The sequence below is a fragment of the Mus pahari genome, chromosome 1 (assembly GCF_900095145.1).
Source record: "Mus pahari chromosome 1, PAHARI_EIJ_v1.1, whole genome shotgun sequence".
Classification (NCBI taxonomy): domain Eukaryota; kingdom Metazoa; phylum Chordata; class Mammalia; order Rodentia; family Muridae; genus Mus; species Mus pahari.
In genome coordinates, this window is record NC_034590.1 from 53,391,584 (window position 1) to 53,411,731 (window position 20,148).

Genomic DNA, 20,148 nt, shown 5'->3' on the forward strand with positions numbered 1-20,148 from the left:
CAACCATTTGCAATGTGATCTGATGCCCTATTCTGGTGTGTCTGAAGGCAGTGACAGTGTGCGCACATATATAAAAATGAAGACATCTTAAAAAAAAAAGAAAAAAAAAAAAGAGTTCACCGTCCAATGTGAAGGGAGGATGACCTTGCCCTGGGTGTGATGGCAGAGGCACACTCTCTGACAAAGGCATGCTCTCCACACAGATGGATGGGCTCTGGGGCTGGCCAGGAGGGCCTCTTTGAGTGGCTGTTGTTTCCACAGAATTTCTGAATGGCCATGGGAGAGGACCACACACATTTCTGCGTGGTGAGAGGAAGGGAAAGGCCTTCCTTCTATGGCAAAGGGAACGCTTGGACAAAGGTCTGGAGAGGAGACCCAGTGTCTAGGGCCTTCCTAGGGGCCTAGGGATGTTTTCAGAGTGATGCAGAGTTCATCTGGGAGTGTTTGGAGTTTTGGGTACTTGAAGGACATCTACTAATGCCCCAGATGGCGGGTCGGGGCAGGTCTGGACCTCTGAATAATGGCTCTGTTAGAGAGATTCAGGAGCTACCCAAATATAGTTGAAACTTAGAAGTCCAAGAAGAGAATTGCTCACACAGCCAGTGATGAAGAGATGCTCAAACTCTGGAGACTGGTCAGAAGGGGAGGAGCTTTGGAAATGGACCATGGTCGGCAGACAGAGGCAGAAGGGAAGCCCAGAGAGGGGCCAATGGGCCCAGAGGAGGGGTCTTCAGGAGGGAGGCAGCTGGTCAGGGGCAAGAGATCCACCTGGTGAGGTTGGCAGGAATCAGGGCAAATAGGTACAAGAAAGCTGGGGTGCAACTGTGGTAAGGCCTGAGGACCTAGTAGAAGAGATGGGGCTTTGACCCACAGGCTTTTGGGCCCTGCAGTGGGAGAGTGGGAAGCAGGGAGAGGTGACGCCCGTTTGGAAATGTAGCCGTGGTTCTATGCATGACTCTGAAGGCCTATGCTATGATGAAGAGGGAAGAGCACCTGAGCTGACAGCACAGACATAACATTGGTGAGATTTGTCCAGAGTCTGCACAGCAGAGCTCGGAGCTGCCTGAGCCCTGTGTGGAGAGGCCAGGAAGGGCTTGGCTGAAGGGAGAGGCAGCTGCAGCTCAGTTGAAGGAGTTCAGGTGAGTCTGAGGGGGCCACGGGGGTCCGTCAAGTTCTCGGAGGAGGCCAGTGCTGGCTCTCAGAGCTGAGTGTGTAGATAGGAATGACTGGAGCCATGAAATCAGTTGGAATTACGCAGTCAGAGTGCCGAGGTGAGAGAGAAGGGCAGCCAGGCTTTGGGCTAGAGGTTGGGTGTGGCTTCCTCCCCCATTGTGATTGAATTTGATTTGACTTTGGGCAAAAGGCTGCTTTCCTTACCCAAGGGGAACCACGGTATTTCGGAGAATGCCTGCTTGGATGTTTGACATAGTTTGGCTGCGCAGACCTTTCCTAGTTAGAGCAAGGACTGCAGGTATATTAGGGATACATTAGAAGCAATCTGGGAGGTGACTAACCTGGGAGAAGGAAGAGAGAGAGCACCACTGAAGAACCCACGTCCCGTGAGGGGACCCGGAAACATGACTGCCTGGGGGAGGGAAGCATGCATAGTTCATCATACAATCTTGTGTTCATGAAACGAAAAATATCTCAGAAATGTGTTTCTGTGTTAGCCATGTGACCTCAGGCATGTCTTGAAGGTTTTGAAACGTGCTTCCTCCCCTCAGGACAGCCAGTCCTGACCAGCCCACAAGCCTGCTTCGGAAGGCTAAGTAAAGGGTAGGTAGGAAGCTGAGCTCAGGGTTGCCTGTGTATGCCCACGGCTTTGGGCCTGGGCAGCTCCTCACGCACTGCCCAGCCCACAAGAGCAGCATGAGTGGTTACGGCCAGCAGGTGGCACCAGTGAGCAAGGCCTTCCTGGGCTGTCCCTCTGGCGAAGGCCAAGCACCTGCAGGCTCAGGTTTGGCCTTGCTCCAGCTGGGATTGCCCACACAGCCATCTGATGCCTTTGTGGTATTGGACAAACCTTTGCTGAGCAATCAGATGCCAATCTGTCAGGGATTCTCCTGTCTGACGCTATGGCAGACCCTGGTTTTGGCAGCCCCAGGGTAAAGACATATTTTCACAGTCCTACCAACTGCACGGAGGCCGCTTCATCTCAGCGAACGAACAACATTTAGCTCTGTTGTTTTATTTGCAATGTAAAGAGCTGAGTCTTCCTTAACATGTCCTTTTAATGCTTTCCTTAGGGTGAGCCGTATCTGAACACGGCCTATGGGCACATGATCTGCTACTGGGATGGCTCTGTTCATTACCTGATGTACCTGGTGATGGTGGCCGCCATAGCCTGGGAGTAAGTTAGCTCTCCTGGCTCTGCTATCCTTTGCAACTCATAAGGGGTATGTAAGGAAAATGCATGCACAGAGGCGCGCACGCGAAGGAGCTCCAGGACGAGAACATTCTGAGCTGAACAAAGCTTTATTTCCCTGTGTCACTGGTTTATTTTGTTTTGTTTTATTGCTTTTTGTGTTTTGGTGGCAGCTAAGGCAGGTATGGTGTGGTGGCTCACACCTTTATTCCAGCACTCAGGAGGCAGAGGTCAGCAGATCTGTGAGTTCAAGGCCAGCCTGGTCTACAGAGTGAGTTCCAGGCTAGGGCTACACAGTGAGACCCTGTCTCAACAAATAAACAAACACACAACAACAATAAAACTTGTGTGTGTGTGTGTGTGTGTGTGTGTGTGTTGACACATGTGTATGTACCTGTGTGGGAGTGTGTGCTCATTGATGCAAGCCTGTACAGAGGCCAGAGGCTGACATTGGATGTAGTCCTCAATTTCTTCTCTACCTTATTTTTTAAATCCCATTTTATTATTTTGTGGGCATGTTCGTGTGTGTTTGCTGTGATAGGCAGGTGGAGGTTAATTTACACAAGGCTGGGGTCTCTCCTTGCACCACGCCCCCTGGAGACCTAACTTAGGTTGGCAGGCTCCGCAGCAGGTGCCTTTACCCACTGAGCCACCTTGCTGGCTCACCATCTTATTGTTAGAAGTAGGGTCTCTCGCTGAGGTAGGAGCTCACCGTTTTGTCCTGATTGGCTGGCCGGCAAGCCCTTGGGGTCTTCCTTTCTCTACCCTCTCCCTGGTGCACAACACCAGTCTCGGCTTTTCATTTGGATGCTAGGGATGTGAACTCGGGTTCACAAGGGATCAAAGTCAAGCACGTTGTACTTCCAAGGTTCTTCTGCTCTCAGTTCGGAGTTTCTCCTCAAGTTTGGGTGTGGCCCCAGGGCTTGGGAAATTGCGCACTGACTTGGTTTACCTCAAATCTTTGTGTCTGGCCCCTCTGGGAGCATGACTGTGTTATTAAAGAAATGAGGTAAGATCGTGTGACAGTTGCTGTCTTGGGGGTACCAGTACCCTTTGCTGTGACAAGCTAGCTGTAGCTCACAGCACATGGGCTCTTTGGGGGAACTCCTACAGCAGAATTCCTCACGTCACACCAACTGCAAAAATTACCGGCGGCTTTGGCTGGATTCTCACTCTCTGTCCACTGTGGCTTCCATGGCTTCTTCTGGGCCCAGGAGGCAGGCTTTGCCTATGGACTCTTTCCAGACAGCCTGAGCTTCCCCAGCCTCGGTGTGACCCTGGGAGGCTGCAGTGTGCCCCACGAGCTGACCCTGTGTCATGCTCCAGCTTGGTCTTGTCCGGCTTCCTGTGGCATTCTGAGACTAGTCATTGGCCTGGTGGGGCTGGCTCCATTAGGGGCTGCAGCAGAGCAGGAAATGCACAGTGCTCACCACTCTGTCCCCTCCTTTTGGATTCCCCTCAGCTTCTGGTGTGGTGGTGTTTCTGGGTTATCAGTTGAAGGGGCACATCTGGCCATCACCGAGATTAGAGCAGCCCCTTTAGAACACAGGGACATGTCACTATCCTCACCTCTGGGGCTTTACCCCAAACTCTGTTGCCACAGAAAGTCCACTTTACACCCCAGCACTCAGGTGTGAGGGAGGGCAGGCACCAGGAGCCCCAGTGCTGGGCGCAGTGAGGAGAACAGAGGATCGGGGATTGCTGCTGTCCGGCCTGCTTAGCTGAATTGCCCAGAGCTCCAGGCTTAGTGAGAAACCCTGTCTCAAAAAATAAGGTGGTGAGTGACTGAGAACGGAGCCTGACAGAGCCTTCTGGTCTCTACATGCACATGGAGAGGCCTACGTGTACATATGCGCACACACACTACATGTTTTTTGTGAATGAGTGCACAGACCCACAGAGGCAGCTCTGTACGGTGTCACCTCTGGAAGTGATGCTTGATCGTCAGGGTTTCTTGTGCTTATCATTTGATTCAGTGAGTTTCTAGTCTTGTGCCTCGATAGCTAGAATGAAAGATAATTCTAGGATCGTCCTTTGTGTCCCAAGACAAATGCACTGTATCAAAAATGTCTTGTTGCAGGGAAAGCTACAGAACCATTGGCCTCTACTGGGTCGGATCCATTATAATGAGCATCGTGGTTTTTGTGCCTGGAAACATTGTTGGTAGGAACCCTGTTCTAACAGTCACTTTGTTGTCATCATCTGTCTGTTTTGTGATAACGGGGTTTTAGAGGAGTTGTTTTTTTTAAAAAAAAAAACATTGTAATAGAGTCATTCCAAGCTTATGGAAACAATTTTGCAAAGTTGTTCCTATTCCCCTCTGTGCTCTTGCCTGTTAGGAAGTGCTTCCTAGCTGCTTTCTGACCGTGCATTGAGCAGGTAGCTGAACAACTGGCATTAGTGCACGGCCAATGCTCACAGCGCTCACAGCGCTCAGTATCGTGCTCACCCCTCACACACTCTGAGAGCGAATGCTAAATGCACTGGGACATTAAGAGCCTTCCAGGCTGAAGTAAGAGATGTCATAGGATGTGCAAAACCTTAGGACATATGTGTTACAAATACTTTTTAATGTATGTAGGGCATCACTGTCACAAACATCTCATGGCACTAAGTTGACTTGTCTTACCTAATACAAATATTGCCTGGTTCATAGCGAAATTGTATAATTTGGGACAGAAGGTAGCTTAAGTGTAACTGTGTTTATGTATGCAGTATGAATGCAGTGAACACACATTTGACTGTCTTTTCCTCTTTCTTTTGAATAGGAAAGTATGGGACACGGATTTGCCCTGCATTTTTCTTAAGCATACCATATACGTGTCTTCCGGTCTGGGCTGGCTTCAGAATCTATAATCAACCATCAGAAAACTATAATTATCCCTCAAAGGTGATTTTATTACATTTAGATTTATCCAGTGTGAAGATTTAAGTGCTGGAGTGCGAACTCAGGCTAGCTCTCCAGTAGCTGGTACCTCTTACATGTTCTCAGCCTCGCAGGGCTCACACACATCTCCTGGGAGGAGAGGCTCGTCTGGGGCTGTACTGATGGTCTGGCATTTGCTGTCATCTTCTGTAACATGGCCGGCAGTCTGCTTCTGCCTGAGCCCATCCAGGCCACACTTCCTTTGCAGGGAATCACCTCTGTTCCTGTTACCCTTCTGTGTGTGACAGGTGAAGTTCAGAGCGTGTGGTTTGCTTGTGGGTGAGCAGCTGATACATCTTTCAATAATATCATTTACTGCTGAGGTGTTCAAGGTGATCCACACGGCCATAGGGTCTGTTCCCCGGGGATGCTGGCCCCTGGACTTAGGTTGCAGGAGCACACCTGAGGCCCCTCCCTTCCATTCACTGCTGAGATGGTCTGGGCGAAGTAAGGCTAGCCCTGCAGGGTTAGTTAAGCCTAGTGATTTCTTTCTAACTTTCTCTTCAGTTTATACACGAGATCCTTGGGTAAGGTCCTTTAGATCTGCACTACTAGTTAGAGTACAATTACTGACCTTACAAAGCCATTTTAGTTTTAGATGTATTATTTTTGAGGCAGGGTCTCACTATGTAGCTAGCCTTAAACTTTCTGTGTAGACCAGGCTAGCCTCAAGATCACAGAGGTCCACCTGCCTCTGCCTCTTGAGTGCTGGGATTAAAAGTGTGCACTGCCACACCTGGCCCAAGTTATTTTTACAAATAGAAATCATTAAAATGCCATTTTAGGAGAGTGTTGGGGATAAAGTCATGGCCACCTGTGTGTTGAACCACGCAGGTTTCCATCTCACTTCATGTACATTCTGACTTACACAGTTAGCTTGTAAATATTGAAATACCGCTGAGTAAACTCAGGCCAACCGCAGCTACACTCATACATCTCTTTGAGGAGCGAGTGGGTGTTAAAGGGAAAGCTAAAGAGGAACCCTGTGGCCCTGGCTCCTCGGTCTTGAGAGGTCTCCATGCCAGGGTGCGAACACTGTCTGCACTACAGGAGACACAGCCACTCTAGTTGTTAGTTCAGTGCTAAAGCACAGCTGGGAAGAACTAAACTCAGAGCAAACAAAACCAACAACCTCAGAAGCACCCTGCAAAGTGGCTTAGCCAGGCTTCCAGCCCAGCCCCATCAGGGCCTTTCCTGAGGCAGTGGATGCAGACCCCACAGCCATGTCTTTGCCACCCATTCTCCATCACAGGAAGCGTTCCCATGAAAACTGCCCAGTGTCTTGCTGTGGGAGGACAACCACAAGGATGGGAGTGAGGGTGGGGGAGGGAGATGTGCTCACAGGCAGTTATTCAGTGAATGCAAAACTGTTTGTATTCTAAGTCCTGTTTTTCAAAAAGGTTACATGTGAGTATATACATATAAATATATAGAAACCTATGAGTCAGGGATGTTGGCACACATGACTTCTAATCTTAGCAATTGGGAGGTGGAGACAGGATGATCATGAATTTGAGGCTGACCTGAGCTACCCAAGAAGTCTATCTCAGCTACATAATTGAGATCCTGTCTCAAAAAACAAAAAAAACAAAAAACTGATCAACCAACCAACCAAAACTGACCATCAACCTTACCAGCTGACCAGCCAACCAAAGAGAACCAGGGATGAGGGGGACTGTGCGCAGTGTGGCAGCTTATGGTTTACTGCCTAAAATTTCATTTTCCAAATGAACATAGCTAACCTTTAAAATCATAAAATCATGTAATTTCAAGAAAAAAATACGGACTAAAGCAGGAAGGGCCCCACATCCCTGGCTCAGTGCCTCCATCAAAGAGGAAAGGATGCGCTGAAGGAGGAGACTCTCGCGCCGTTCAGTGCCAGTGGGCTATGATGTGAACTGTGCATCTTCTAGGCTCAGTATTCATATCCTGGCATTCAATGTCTCAGACTTGTCCCTGGCTTTGGGACAAGTTTGTTCTCTGGCAGCAAACTTTTATTTCAGGTTCTTCAAGAAGCCCAAGCAAAGGCCCTGCTGAGAAGACCGTTTGACTTAATGTTGGCTGTGTGTCTTTTCTTGGCAACTGGAGTTTGTCTGTTCAGAGGCTTGGTAAGCATGATGTCAAGTAACATATACTATTCCAAACAGGAAAAACTCTCTCTCTCTCTCTCTCTCTTTCTCTCTCTCTCTCTCTCTCTCTCTCTCTCTCTGTGTGTGTGTGTGTGTGTGTGTGTGTGTGTGCGTGTGTGTGTGTAAAATCAAACTGACAAACTTCTGCTCCTGCCACAGCCTGGAGCTCAGGAATCCTTCCTGCTTGCCCTCAGCTCCCCCCCCCCCCGCAGGAAATGGGTCATCCTGGGCTATCTCATCTGTTTTCCTTTGGGCCCTCAGGTCAAGCTCTGTCTAGAAGTATTTCAGTCACCTGACAAGTTAGTATTAGAATCTTATTCCTTTGTTTCCTTTATCTATTTCTTTCTGATGTAAAGGCAACCATCATGGGTCAGAGTGATCCTCTAAGACTTTAGTTCACCTGTGGTTCAGAGTGTCCACGTGCTCTCGAGTAGGGTCCCTGATCCCCACCTGTGTAGGGTCACTTGAGTTTCTCACTGCTGAAGGTAATGCTGATGTAGGCTCAGGTTTGGAGTCTGCTAACATGAAGGCCTCATGAGCTTTTTGATTTTGTTTTCTTTTTCTCTTTGCCTTTTATCACTTTTGTAAGTGCTCAATAAACAATTGTTATGGTCTTAATTAATTAGTGATTCTTCACTCTGACCCAGCTTTATAACTTATTCTTAGAAGAAATATTTACTATCTCAGAATTATTTGCTATTCATATTCAGCTTCAACAGTTACCAATTATTCTAAACTCGCTGGTGTTGGCACAAGTTGAGAACAAGCCATAGAACCTTTTAGCCAAGTTCAAACCTAAGAGACACAGTGGAATCCTTCTATGCCCTTTTTCTCTTGCCCCTGAGAGAGATGTGTGCTTGTCTACCGGGTGGGGCTTCTGCAGATGAGAATTTGGGCAGAGGCCCAACTCCACTGCCAGTCTGTAATCTACATTGTCATCGAGGTGGAAAATTTCATGTACAGCCAAGGCTATGAGGAATGGTGCCTGAGGGAGAATTGTCTCAGGAATGTGCCAAAGTCTATTCTGTGACCTGGTGCTCACGGCCAGGACTAAATCCTCCCTTTTACAAAATGGGCAGGCAGAAGGGGCTTCACAGCTTTCTTTTTTCTTTTCTTTTCTTTTTAAAAAGATTTTATTTTTATGTATATGAGTACACTGTAGCTGTACAAATGGTTTTTTTGAGCCTTCATGTGGTTGCTGGGAATTGTATTTAGGACCTCTGCTCGCTCTAGCGCAAAGATTTATTTATTATTATACATAAGTACACTGTAGCTGTCTTCAGACTCACCAGAAGAGGGTGTCAGAACTCATGACAGGTGGTTGTGAGCCACCATGTGGTTGTTGGGATTTGAACTCAGGACCTTCAGAAGAGCAGTCAGTGCTCTTACCCACTGAGCCATCTCGCCAGTCCAGGACCCAGCTTTCAAAGCAATCCTTACTGCCTCCAGGGGCCATATGCTCTTCGAGGCACTGGAGAAAGGTGTATACTACCTTTGAATCTTGCACAGCATAGTACAGTTTTGTACAGAAGCGTTCTTTTTCTTCTGGTTGACCGCCCCAGCCACTGTGCTTTGGCTCACTATATCTAGGTGCAGGAGCTGGGACCATCCATCTCAAAGCCCTTCTCCACTGTTAACCTAGGCTTAGCCATTTAGAGAGCTCTGAATATTGCTTGTATATTTCTCTTTTTCCTTTTACTAGTGAGCCTCTAAAGACACATGATTTATGTTGAGAACTGAAGCAGCTTATGACTAAAGCTGGCACACAGCCTTATCAGCCAACTGAAGAACCAGACAAAACTATTTATAATGAACTCACTTTGTCCTTAGATTGCTTTGGATTGCCCAGCTGAGCTCTGCCGACTCTACACGCAGTTTCAAGAGCCCTACCTAAAGGACCCTGTTGCTTACCCTAAGATTCAGGTCAAGTAGTTACAATTTGTCTAAAGTTAATTCTCTTACTTTAAATGGGAATAGGAATTAGCATTTTATCTTTGAAAATATTTCATGGTTTTGCTTTTTGTTAAGGTCAAGCTGTTAATTTATCTTTTCTTTCGTTTTTTACACAGATGCTGGCATACATGTTCTATTCTGTCCCTTACTTTGTGATTGCACTTTATGGCTTAGTGGTCCCTGGATGCTCATGGATGCCTGATATAACACTGCTCCATGCTGGAGGTCTCGCTCAGGTACTACGGCTATTCCCTGGGGGGGAAGTTCATTAGTTCTCTAGCTTTCATTTGATTTACGTAACCCATTTCTGCCTGGTATCTGAGTAAGAAATTGCCTTCTAGTGTGTTGGAAGGCATTTCTGCTACACACACACATACATACATACATACATACATACACACAGACACACACACACACACACTTACTTTAAATCTAATGATACCACCTTGTAGATATGGTTATATGGTGAAATTAAGGTTTTTCTGGAGTCAAAAAAGTAGCAAGCGGCACTGCTATGTAATAGAATTGTTTCCCAAACTATGGACATTATGATTACTGATGAGTTCAGAGCTGTAACTCTTAAGCTGTCTACTCTATGTAAATGAAGAGTCCAGAGCTCTGCTGTACAATGCTTAACAGAACCAAGAGGGCTGCTTCTGTTTCTGGAAAGCTGAGCCTTCCTGGGCCCGCACCCTGGCACCTCACCAAGTTTCTGCCTGACAGCAGGTGTTTAATGAAAGCAACCCTGACCTGGAAATGAAAGTGGGGTCCACCCAGAAGCAAAGCACAGTTAATTACATACTCATGGTCCAGGAACCACGATGGCAGAAAGACCCCAAAATTCACAGGGTTGAAAAACGGAGTACTCATGGGGTCAGTGGGTTAAATCCTTCCTAGGGTACTTAATTAGAATATTCATAGAAAAAAATAGACACTGCTTGCAGAGGAAACACCACCTTGCTCTGCTTGGTCAGTCTCTGAATACCTTAACCTCAAGGCCTTGGTTTGGGCTTTAATTTCACCATCTTAAGGCCTTCAGCTTATAACTGTAAGCTGGTGACAGTCTCTTCAGTCCTGACTGCTAATTTAACTCCCAACTTAATAAGCTCATTTGGATGTCTTACTAGCTCATCAGATTTTTTTTTTTGAGGCATTTTGAGAAACTTCTGGTGTCTTTGTAACAGAAGCAGGTACACCTGAGTTTTTAAGCACAGCTGCAAATCAAGTATCAATCTATACAAGAAAACATTTTTCTGTTTGATGCAGTCTTGCTTTGTAGCCCAGACTAGCCTTGAACTCACGATTTGCAATCTCCTGCCTTGTCCAGGGAGCATGGCAAAAGCAGACACTCAAATAGGACTCTCCACCTCACCATTTCTCCTGTTGCCCACTGTCTTTGTAAATAGCCTGAGCTTGCATTGGCCAATTCAAGCCAAAACCTGGAATCTTCTAAATTCATTTCATGTATATGGTATTTTGCCTGCATGTGTAGCTGTGCACCATTTGTGGACCTGTGGAGGCTAGAACAGGAATCTTCTCACCTGGACCTGGAGTTCCAGATGGCTGTGAGTCACCATGTGGGTGCTGGGAATTGAATTCCAGTTCTCTAAAGAAGAGCCAGTTCTCTTCAACAGTGAGCCATCTCTCCAGAACCTGGAATAATTCTTTATCCCCCCCTTTCCCTCACCTGCTACATATAATAAGCCCATCCCTAGGTCAGGTCAAATCTGTTGTTTCCAGTGTGAGCCTGTTGCCACTATGCTAGTCCGAGTGGCTAACCTCCTTGCCTTGTGTGAGGGTAGGCTACATGCTCTGTGGTAGTAATGAAGTAAACACATGTTTACTAGGGCTAGTGGAGTCAGCTCATGCAAAGATCACAGGGAAGTTTTTCTGGGCCAGATCTTGCAAGAGGCTGGCAAATGTGATCTTAGTTCTCTGAAGCAATGGTGTTACGAATGGACGTGACATGTGTTCTTATTTAAATGAATACCCCTTCAAAGATGAGGTACAGCATCACCAAATGACATGCGGGGCTAAATTGTTCTTTCCAGCTCTAAACCTCATATCCACAGTATCATCTCCTTCTGCCCCTGCAAGCAATCAGCTGAGGCAGGGCTCAACAACACAAAGTAAGCCCTGTGTGTGGCATCGGGGAGCTGAACCATTGGGGGGCAAGCATAGTGGTGGGAGGCAGTGCTGCCTGCAGTCAGTTTTTGAGGGCTGAATGGGACTTCACTAAGTTGAACTGCTTTTGGGAAATGGCTAGCATTTAGGTATGGAAGCAGGTGGTCAGGGCAGACTTAGCTGTGGCTTTTGTCTCCTTGGCTTGGTTCCCTTTTACTTGTACCCTCCAGGACAAACGAGGCACGCTTACCTCACTCTCACCAGTCAGCCCAACAGCTAACTATGCTTTGATTCAGGTGGACATCCTCTACACGCCACTGCCCCCACCCCCAGATAGGATTCTGAGTGTCCTCAGCTAAGGTGGCAAAGGACAGGTATGCAGCCTGGTCAGTCTCAGGGGATAACTGGAGAACTAGTCAGAAGATCCTAAACACACATGTCCAGTTATGTGGGAGAACCATATGGCCAAGACAGGAGGTTTAGGAAGGTCTAACCTAGAGGCAAATAGGTTTAGAGCCTACAGAAAGACCAACCGTCCTGTGGATGAGGCTTAGTTTGCAAGTGGGTCCCTGTGACTCCAAACAGATGGCCCTGGGAAGGGCAGTATGGGCTGCAGGCCTGGCAGAGGTAGCTCAGCCAGACTTTAAGCTTTTCAGCAGAACTTTGGGCTTATCTATCATAGTCCAGTTTGACAAGATAGACTGAAGTCACTCTTGCTGTTGAGTTCAGATCCAGGACATGAGGGTCAGGTCCTGTTATGTCCGTTTTCTCCCAACGGCTCAACTCGCGTGGCATGGTGCAGAGATTATATGTTCTACATCCTCCTAGTTTGGGCTTTAATATCTACTTATTCATAGTGTTCGGCTTATGTAAAAGTTAGAAATGATGCTACAACAAAGCAATGCACATGGCCAAGCATACTTAGGAATTGCCCCGCCTGTTAAGAGAGTATACTTGTGGCAGAAAGGATCTTTGTAACCTTGACCAGCATCCCCTAGTTTCTAAAACTGTTGCCTAATTCAGACACTTCACACACATATGCTCCTACTGACACCCTCAAACCTTTCTGTTTGATCCCCAGCACCAACAGTGTCCAGGCTGATCATGTGTCCTCCCAGCTCCAGCCTCCCATGCTGGACTATCAAACACAAACCCCCATGTTACCTCCTAAGGTACTACAACTTAGAAAAAATCCTAATAGTTTCTTAGTTATGTCACTGGAAGACACACTAGGTGATTGGTTATTGGGTCTTTGATTTCAGACTGTGTTAGGAACCTCCCAAATCTGTTCTCTTCAGAAAATATAAGCTCAGTTAACGTTTTAAAATAAAAACCAGGCCAAGTTCCATTGGAGGACTTATAATAAAATCTCTTTTCATACACAGCTTGCTATAGGACTAATGAAAATATAGCAGAGCACATCAATTCACTTACTAGTGCTTCCTCTCGCCCAGAGCAGTCAGTTCTTAGGGATGTGCAGAACTCACCGACTTAAGAGATGCATGTTGGGGCCTGTGATTGTAATCAGTACTGAACAAAACTTTTTAAACTTTTCTTATTTCCAAAAAGACACAGTACAACTGCGTATACTGCATGTACACTGTTCGGCTCTGAGTCATTTAATGTAACACATGCACAAAGATGTACATAAGACACAAACATGATTTATACAAGAGAATTGAGGCTCCAACGATTTTGACATATATGGGATTTCCCAAGGTCCTGGAACCAATCCTCCTGGGATCCCAAAGGCTGACTGACTGCACACTGTTATAATCTAAGTTAATATAATTAACAGCAGGAACTGATCAAGTTCCTCGTTGTTTCTAGGTAATTCAGTAAATTCAGTTAAAGCAACATCTGTTACTTTTTCTTCTGTCAAGCTGCAGAGGATTAAATAGGGTTCTAAGTCCAGAGCTAGTGTCAGTGCCTGACATGTAAAAGCCATGTGACTCCTATTTATAATGACTATTAATACAGATTCTCAGAAAGGATTGAGAGAAAAATGCTTTCTCACTGAGATTAATTTTTCTACAATTTAAACTTAAGTGTATTCCACATATAATGACAAAAAACAACAACAACAAAAAAAAACCCTAGGCAAAAGCTTAGGGCAGGTTCCAAGAAGTAGGCATTCGGTAAGCCCATGCTGACTGGGGCCAGCTGAGTCTGGTGACATCCCTTCCCATGCACTGTCTCCCCCACCCCACCTGCCATGCTGGGATCCACAGGTACATCTGTGGACAGTCTAGTTGAAAAGAGTTGACCTTCCTTGAGTCAAGCCTTGTAACATTTTTCCTTCAGGGAAATGTTTTAGGAAGCTCCCAGATACCCAGGTTGCCAATCTCCCATCCATCTGCTCGGTGCTTCTTTACCAAGCACCTTTAGTGCTGACATGTCAACCTTGGGTTTCACTCTCTTACATGCTTCTCCTTTGATAGAGGAGTTAAAAGGCCAGACAGGTATCTAACTGGGCTTTGTGTGCCAAGCCCTCCCCTGCTGGGGCGGACCTTTCAACTGGCTGGTGGTAGAGCTATGACCCAATGGAGACAGAACCACCAACCCCCATGCTGTGGGGCATCTGCTCACAGTGCATGAGGTCCAGCAGAGGGCTACAGGGTTTGCCCTCTTAACATCCATGTGGACATGGAAGGCTCACTTCATTTTGGATCCAGGATTGTGACGGGGGGGGGGTATTATCATGGGGAGGGGTCATACTTTCCTAATTTTTTCTATAAACACAGGAAAGGGACCTATTACAATTTAGCTTTTGCTTACTTTCATTACTGTTCTAAACATCCAATCGGACCAAAACGAAACCAACCAACCAACCAACCAACCAACCCAAAAGCCAAAAACAAGTATCTCTTATTTCTACTAGGTAGAAAACTTAGAATTGAGTCAAAGGGAAATGACTATATGTGTCAGCCGCATTACTGAGTTTTATAGTTATCCTAATTGAGATGCGGGATTCAGCAGCACACAGTACCCTCCTCCCTCAACTCCAGCAGGGTTCCCAGCAGAGTGCTAGGTCCAGCAGGGAAGCAGGTGTGGTGGGTACTGCGGACCAGTAAGCGTGGGAAAGGAACCCTGAGCAGCCAGCATCAGAGGAAGCTGCAGGTGTGGGCCGTGCAGCCCCAGAAGCTGCACACAACTGGCCTCACTATTATTTTCTCATGGGCACACAGCTTTTTGGTGAAGAATGTTATGATCTTCACCCCGTATTAATAATTCTGAGTATAATGTCCTACTACTACAGGTATAGGAAAAAGGCTTTCAAGAGTCTTTTTGTATTCTGACAGTCACAAGACCATTGTTGTTGAATGTTTATTGAACTCTAACAACGTGATAGGTGCCACACAAAACATTAGACACAGTACCTGCCCAGTGGGCGTACAATCTAATCTAAGGACACATCATTTTTTTGAATGTTGTCATGAGCTTCCTGTTTACGAGAATGAGGTATTAACTGCATTGTTTAGTGCAGAGAAGGGCCCACACAATCACTGACCTCTCAGACAGGTTTATCTATATAAGTACACCCAACTGCTCATGTTACTTATTCTTGGGAATTGTGGGTAGTATTTTTCTGTCATTTTAAGATGAGTACAATAATCTATAAGGATAGAATCACTAAACCCACAAATCTGACAAAACCGGGGTTCAAAACTGGCCTCTAGTCCAGAAGAAAATTGTTGTATGTTCAGAAAAACAGCTAAAGCAGGACCCAGAGTACAAGTGACAGGAGCCAAGGCTTCTGTCAGAGTCCCCAGACTGTCCACAGCAGTGTCTCCTCTGGGCAGCTTCCAAAGTGCCCTTTATTCTCAAGGTCTTTGTCTGTGTAGCCCTGAGATGCAATCATTTGCTGGGCCTTTGGCTGTGTGCCCTAGGGAGTGTGTCTGAGGGCAGAACCTTCTCAGTGCCCGAGGAGGATCACAGTGTAGGTAATCCACTTGTTGGTCCTTGTCAACACACATCAGGAATTTAATTTTTATTTCCAGAGTAGTAAAAACATATTAGAAGCATCCGGAATATATCAGTAATTTATAAATTGTAGCCCATTAAAATATCTGCCATTTATACAAATTCCTAAACATGCTCTTTTCTTGCCAAGGTCACATCAAATGCCAAGTAGCACTTACATCTGTTAGCACTTAGCACTCTCAATTGATCATATGGAAGGACATATAAGGTAACAATACATTAAAAACACATTCTCTAGTGATTCATTGTTACTTCTGTCTCTTTAGATTGCAGGATCCTTTATCGTTCCACTTTGATCATAGTATACTGATAATTTACCATTTAACTACATTTAAATCTTTAGTCTTTATTTCTGTGTATCTTGAATTTCAGGCAAACATAAAAGTGCAGACTTGGGGTTTGCATTTTATAATAACAAGTTTTCTGAGAAAAATACTCTATCGTTTTTAATCCTGCTATGGCCTGCATTACTTTTCTAATAGTTTTTCTCTGTGCTTATGAAAAGTATAAAAAAAAACAAATGAGCCAAGCAAAATTCAACTGGCACATTCTGAATAGTTTATAAACTATTCCATATAAACAGAGGGAGCCCTTGCTGTTCTGTTCTGACACTTCAAACATGCTGACCAGTCACAATTCTAAGTAGACTTCGGTCTGATTTGGAAAGGCTGCCTGTGTATATATTTGCCATTTTATAATCATATTGCTATCCACAAGCCAAGCTATTAACAAGCTTACCTTACAAACAACCATAGTGCTATTAAGTTACATAAAACCAAACACACGAATGAATAAGCAGTACATGTGGTGGGCTCTGAGCTCTGGCATCTAGTGGTTGGTCTGAGACCCTCAGTGCTTCTCTCTAAAGTAGCTCCTTATACTAACTACAGCTTAAATGTTAAAATTCAACTTCATTTGTAATTCAAACCCAACTTGTGAGGCCTTGCTGCATATCTATATAGTTAGTGTTCCTAAGATTCAAACTAGAAAAAAGGGGGAGGGGAGGTTTTGTTGTTGTTGTTGTTGTTGAATTGAGCCAGTACTGTTTGTTATTTGGCACTGGATAGGTTAAAAACACACAACTGTAATGATATCACACTTTAAGAGGGATACATTATTTGAATACTTATATCAAGAACCACCTTAAATTTAGTGAAAGACTGGATTATCTGAAGGTATTTTGCCTTTAAGACAGGTTTTGAGGGCACATAGTCTGAATGAGACACTCAGTATTCATCATTAATCCAAGTGAACAGTTCTCATCCTTACTGTTTTTTGTTTTGTTTTAATATAAACAGGCTCAGTTTTCTCACATTGGTGCGTCCCTTCATGCTAGAACTGCTTATGTCTACAGAGTCCCCGAAGAAGCGAAAATCTTTTTTCTAGCACTAAACATAGCATATGGAGTTCTTCCTCAGCTCTTGGCCTACCGTTGTACCTACAATCCCGAGTTCTTCCTAAGAACTAAGGCAGATGAAAAGTTGGAATAAGCATACCTCATTAACAGCTCTCTCTGACCTGTTAATGGGACTGGCGCTCTTCTTTACCCCCTTCCATACAGGAATACTCACAAGAACACACTTGCTCTGCAGCATACATGTGAGTGAAACTAATGGTAGTGTATGGGCATATTCTCAGTTTTGAAAGAAAATTAAAGTTGAGAAACAGCTTGTTTAAGGAAATATATCAACATTTGTCTGTGAATGTGACCACTGATCTTAGCATTGTTTGCACATAGTATGTGTGAAAATTACAACTCTAGTGCCTACAAAAAGCATAAAAATGAAACTATTCAGAAGTAACTAACCATACTCACTATGTATAAGAAATAATTCAAAATATCAATTGCAGGTTGGAGAAATGGCTTCATATGAAATGTATGAGTTGTTGACAAACTTAATATAAATGCCAGATCATCACAATATTTTTAAATTGATTCAAGTGTTTTCACAAGGAAAGCGTATTATTTATTGCTGTTTTAAAAATTGCTGTCAAAACTTCTATTGTGAATTTGAATAGCTAAGATGACACAAATCAACTTTATTAGTTGCCTTAATGAACACTTGTTTTATTGGTGGCTGGCTGATAATATTTGTCTTGTGTTTCTGTGTATACCTTCAATAAAATTATTTTTGGTGTTTATGAAGATAAACTTTATTAATTTTGAAGCATTTTACATATACATTTTCATGACAAATTTTGAACTTTTTATTTAAGAAGTCTGTGCCAGGCAGTGGTAGCACATGCCTTTAATCCTTCCACTTGGGATTCAGAGACAGGCTGATCTTCAAGTTCCAGGCTAGCCTGGTCTACAGAGCGAGTTCCAGGATAATCAGGGCTACACAGAGAAACCCTGCCTCAAACAAACAAACAAACAAAAACCTTTGTTATACGTTCCAATTTAAAATGCTATCTACTTTCTCCACATGTTTTGCATGACAATGAAGAGATCTTTTGACAAATTTCATTATTTTAAAATAAAATATTTAAAATTAAAAAGTACCTTTTAAAGAAAAAACCCTGACTTAACAGCCTGTCTCTTAATGAATTTTCCATACGCGGAACTGCATGAGTACAACAGGGACCACTGATTGCTAAAGGACAGGAGCAAGGCTGAAGGACACTGATGTCCTCAAGGGAGGGGTGAGTAGACCAGTGCATCCAGAGCCCCGCATCGCTGCCATCGTCACAACGACACTGGGCTTTCAGGTCTTCTTCTATTTTCTCTTCACGTTCATTAGTTCTTCAACAAAGTAAGAACACCAAAAGCAAACGGGATGCACGGAAGGCTGCGTGTGTGTAAATGCAGGGTCCCCTGAGCTGTGCTGTCGTAGACCTGCAGACAGCTCCTGTTGTTGCAGCTCCTGCCCCCGCACGGCTTTCACTTAACCTAACATCCAGAATACTTAAAAAGAAACATGATAGAAAAAATAAAATTTTCACCTGCACTTAATTCTAATGTCAATTTGCTGTCAATCTTTGCTATAATACAGGAAACACATTAATACTTCACATTACACATATGAAGCCAAATAACATTAACTCAGCTGTTTATAACCTTAAACCTTACTCCCAGTACACATTCCAATAAATTTATTCTGTAAAAACAATACATTTTTTTGTTTTTGATTTTTTTTTTTTTACAGTAAACTTTTCAGCTACAAACCTCAAACATACACAAAAGATCTTCCAAGGACAAGCATAGCAGGGTTGATGAAACCCAAACTGACTAATGTGTTCTCACAGTATAAGCTGGCATAAAAATAAATAAGACTCTATTATCACAAGAGGGACAACAATGCACACGTAATAATGGTTGGCAGATGAACGTTAACTACCCTAATTCTAGTTCTAAAAGAAAAGTCTATTTTAAACTCTGAATTCAAGAGTTGATGCTTTGTTTCCCATAGTGCTCCTGCCGAGTTCAGCTTTCAGTGTAAAGTGACCATCTTGAGTGATTAGCTCAAATCATATTGGCTTTGGGAAAAAAAAATCCTTGCTTTATTTTGGTATGACATAAAAAGACTCACCAAGTTCACATATAAACTCAGTTTGTGGACACAGGAACATGAGTTTTGAGAAGTAATAAGTTTCAACTAGCTATTTCTAATACAGAATAGGTATTGTACATATGGTAAAACTTTACACATGGCCTTAAAACTGAAAGATGACTCTAACTTCATCTCCAATACACCAACAGTATGTATCTAGGAGTTGGTTCTTGGGTTCTGCTATAAAGAAAATCCCATCCTGAAGTATTAAGCTGAGCAGTCACCTAACAATACAAATTACTATTTAGCTGAGTATCTGATGATGGTGGGAAAGAGGCAGGAAGCTGATGACTTGGACTGCCTTGAAAAAGGAGCCTAGACACAGAAGTCTGCAAAATCATCATTCTTAGTGATTAAGAGCAACTTCATGCAACCAAATAACATAAAATAAAGTCAATAACCTTAAAAAGGTTAAAATGTCTCTTTTTCCTTCAACAGAACAGAGAGGAATGTGACTAATGCACACACATACTGGGGCTCTGTCAATGACAACAAAGACTGTTGGTTCATATCAAATCCAAGAATTAGACAATCAAACAGTTAACCTTCTTGTGGTTTCTCTCAATATGCAGCATTCATTACGGTAGTTAGGTCTGTAAAAAAAAAAAGCAAATAAAACAAGCCTTAGATGAGCTAGGACACTACCAAGGGACGCTCGTCACCCCTGTGGGCACTGGGTTCTTGTCCTCTGCAGTCTGAGTCAACATCACGGCAGCAGCAATACTTAGCGAAACAGCGTCAGAGGCTTTGCTTTCTATCCAGTAAACACTGGCACGCTACTGTCAGTATCCTGTTCAGAACCAGACAAACCCTAGGGGTAACCTCTGTCTCCTCTCCAGTGGAGGAATCGATAGCAGTGGCACATGCTGTACCACGCAAGGAAGCAAGTACTGCTGGTGCCCACCACACTCCCAAGATAGAGGTGGTCTGTCTGACGAGGGGTGAGCAGGATAAGTTGAAGGCCATCTGGGTGCATGCAGACTGTCTTTCACAATATTTGCAACTTTAGTTACTTGGAGCACACACGATGCAGCAAAGTACAGACGTTAACAACAACTTCAGTATGTCTAGTCTCGGACTTTGCACTTTTGAAGAAAAAAAACAGATGAAACAAAA

The 20,148-nt window shown here is 44.3% G+C and overlaps 2 protein-coding genes across 3 annotated transcripts in view; one reads left to right on the forward strand and one right to left on the reverse strand.

Annotated features, from left to right (window-relative positions):
* Nucleotides 1–17,627, forward strand: part of Tm6sf1 (transmembrane 6 superfamily member 1) — a 25,026-nt gene extending 7,399 nt beyond the window's left edge. The window contains exons 4-10 of one of the 2 annotated variants that reach the window (XM_021221731.1): nt 2,247–2,350; nt 4,446–4,528; nt 5,134–5,255; nt 7,295–7,399; nt 9,251–9,343; nt 9,490–9,609; nt 16,780–17,627. In XM_021221731.1, the coding sequence (XP_021077390.1) occupies nt 2,247–2,350; nt 4,446–4,528; nt 5,134–5,255; nt 7,295–7,399; nt 9,251–9,343; nt 9,490–9,609; nt 16,780–16,971 (819 nt within the window). In that variant the 3' untranslated portion in view covers nt 16,972–17,627. Of the gene's footprint in view, nt 1–2,246; nt 2,351–4,445; nt 4,529–5,133; nt 5,256–7,294; nt 7,400–9,250; nt 9,344–9,489; nt 9,610–16,779 lie in introns of those variants that run through there. The other variant, XM_021187001.2, reaches the window with a different exon arrangement.
* Nucleotides 17,406–20,148, reverse strand: part of Hdgfl3 (HDGF like 3) — a 55,094-nt gene continuing 52,351 nt past the window's right edge. Inside the window, exon 6 of the mRNA XM_021188151.2 lies at nt 17,406–19,625. Coding sequence (XP_021043810.1) covers nt 19,620–19,625 — 6 coding nt within the window. The 3' untranslated portion in view covers nt 17,406–19,619. The remainder of the gene's footprint in view (nt 19,626–20,148) is intronic.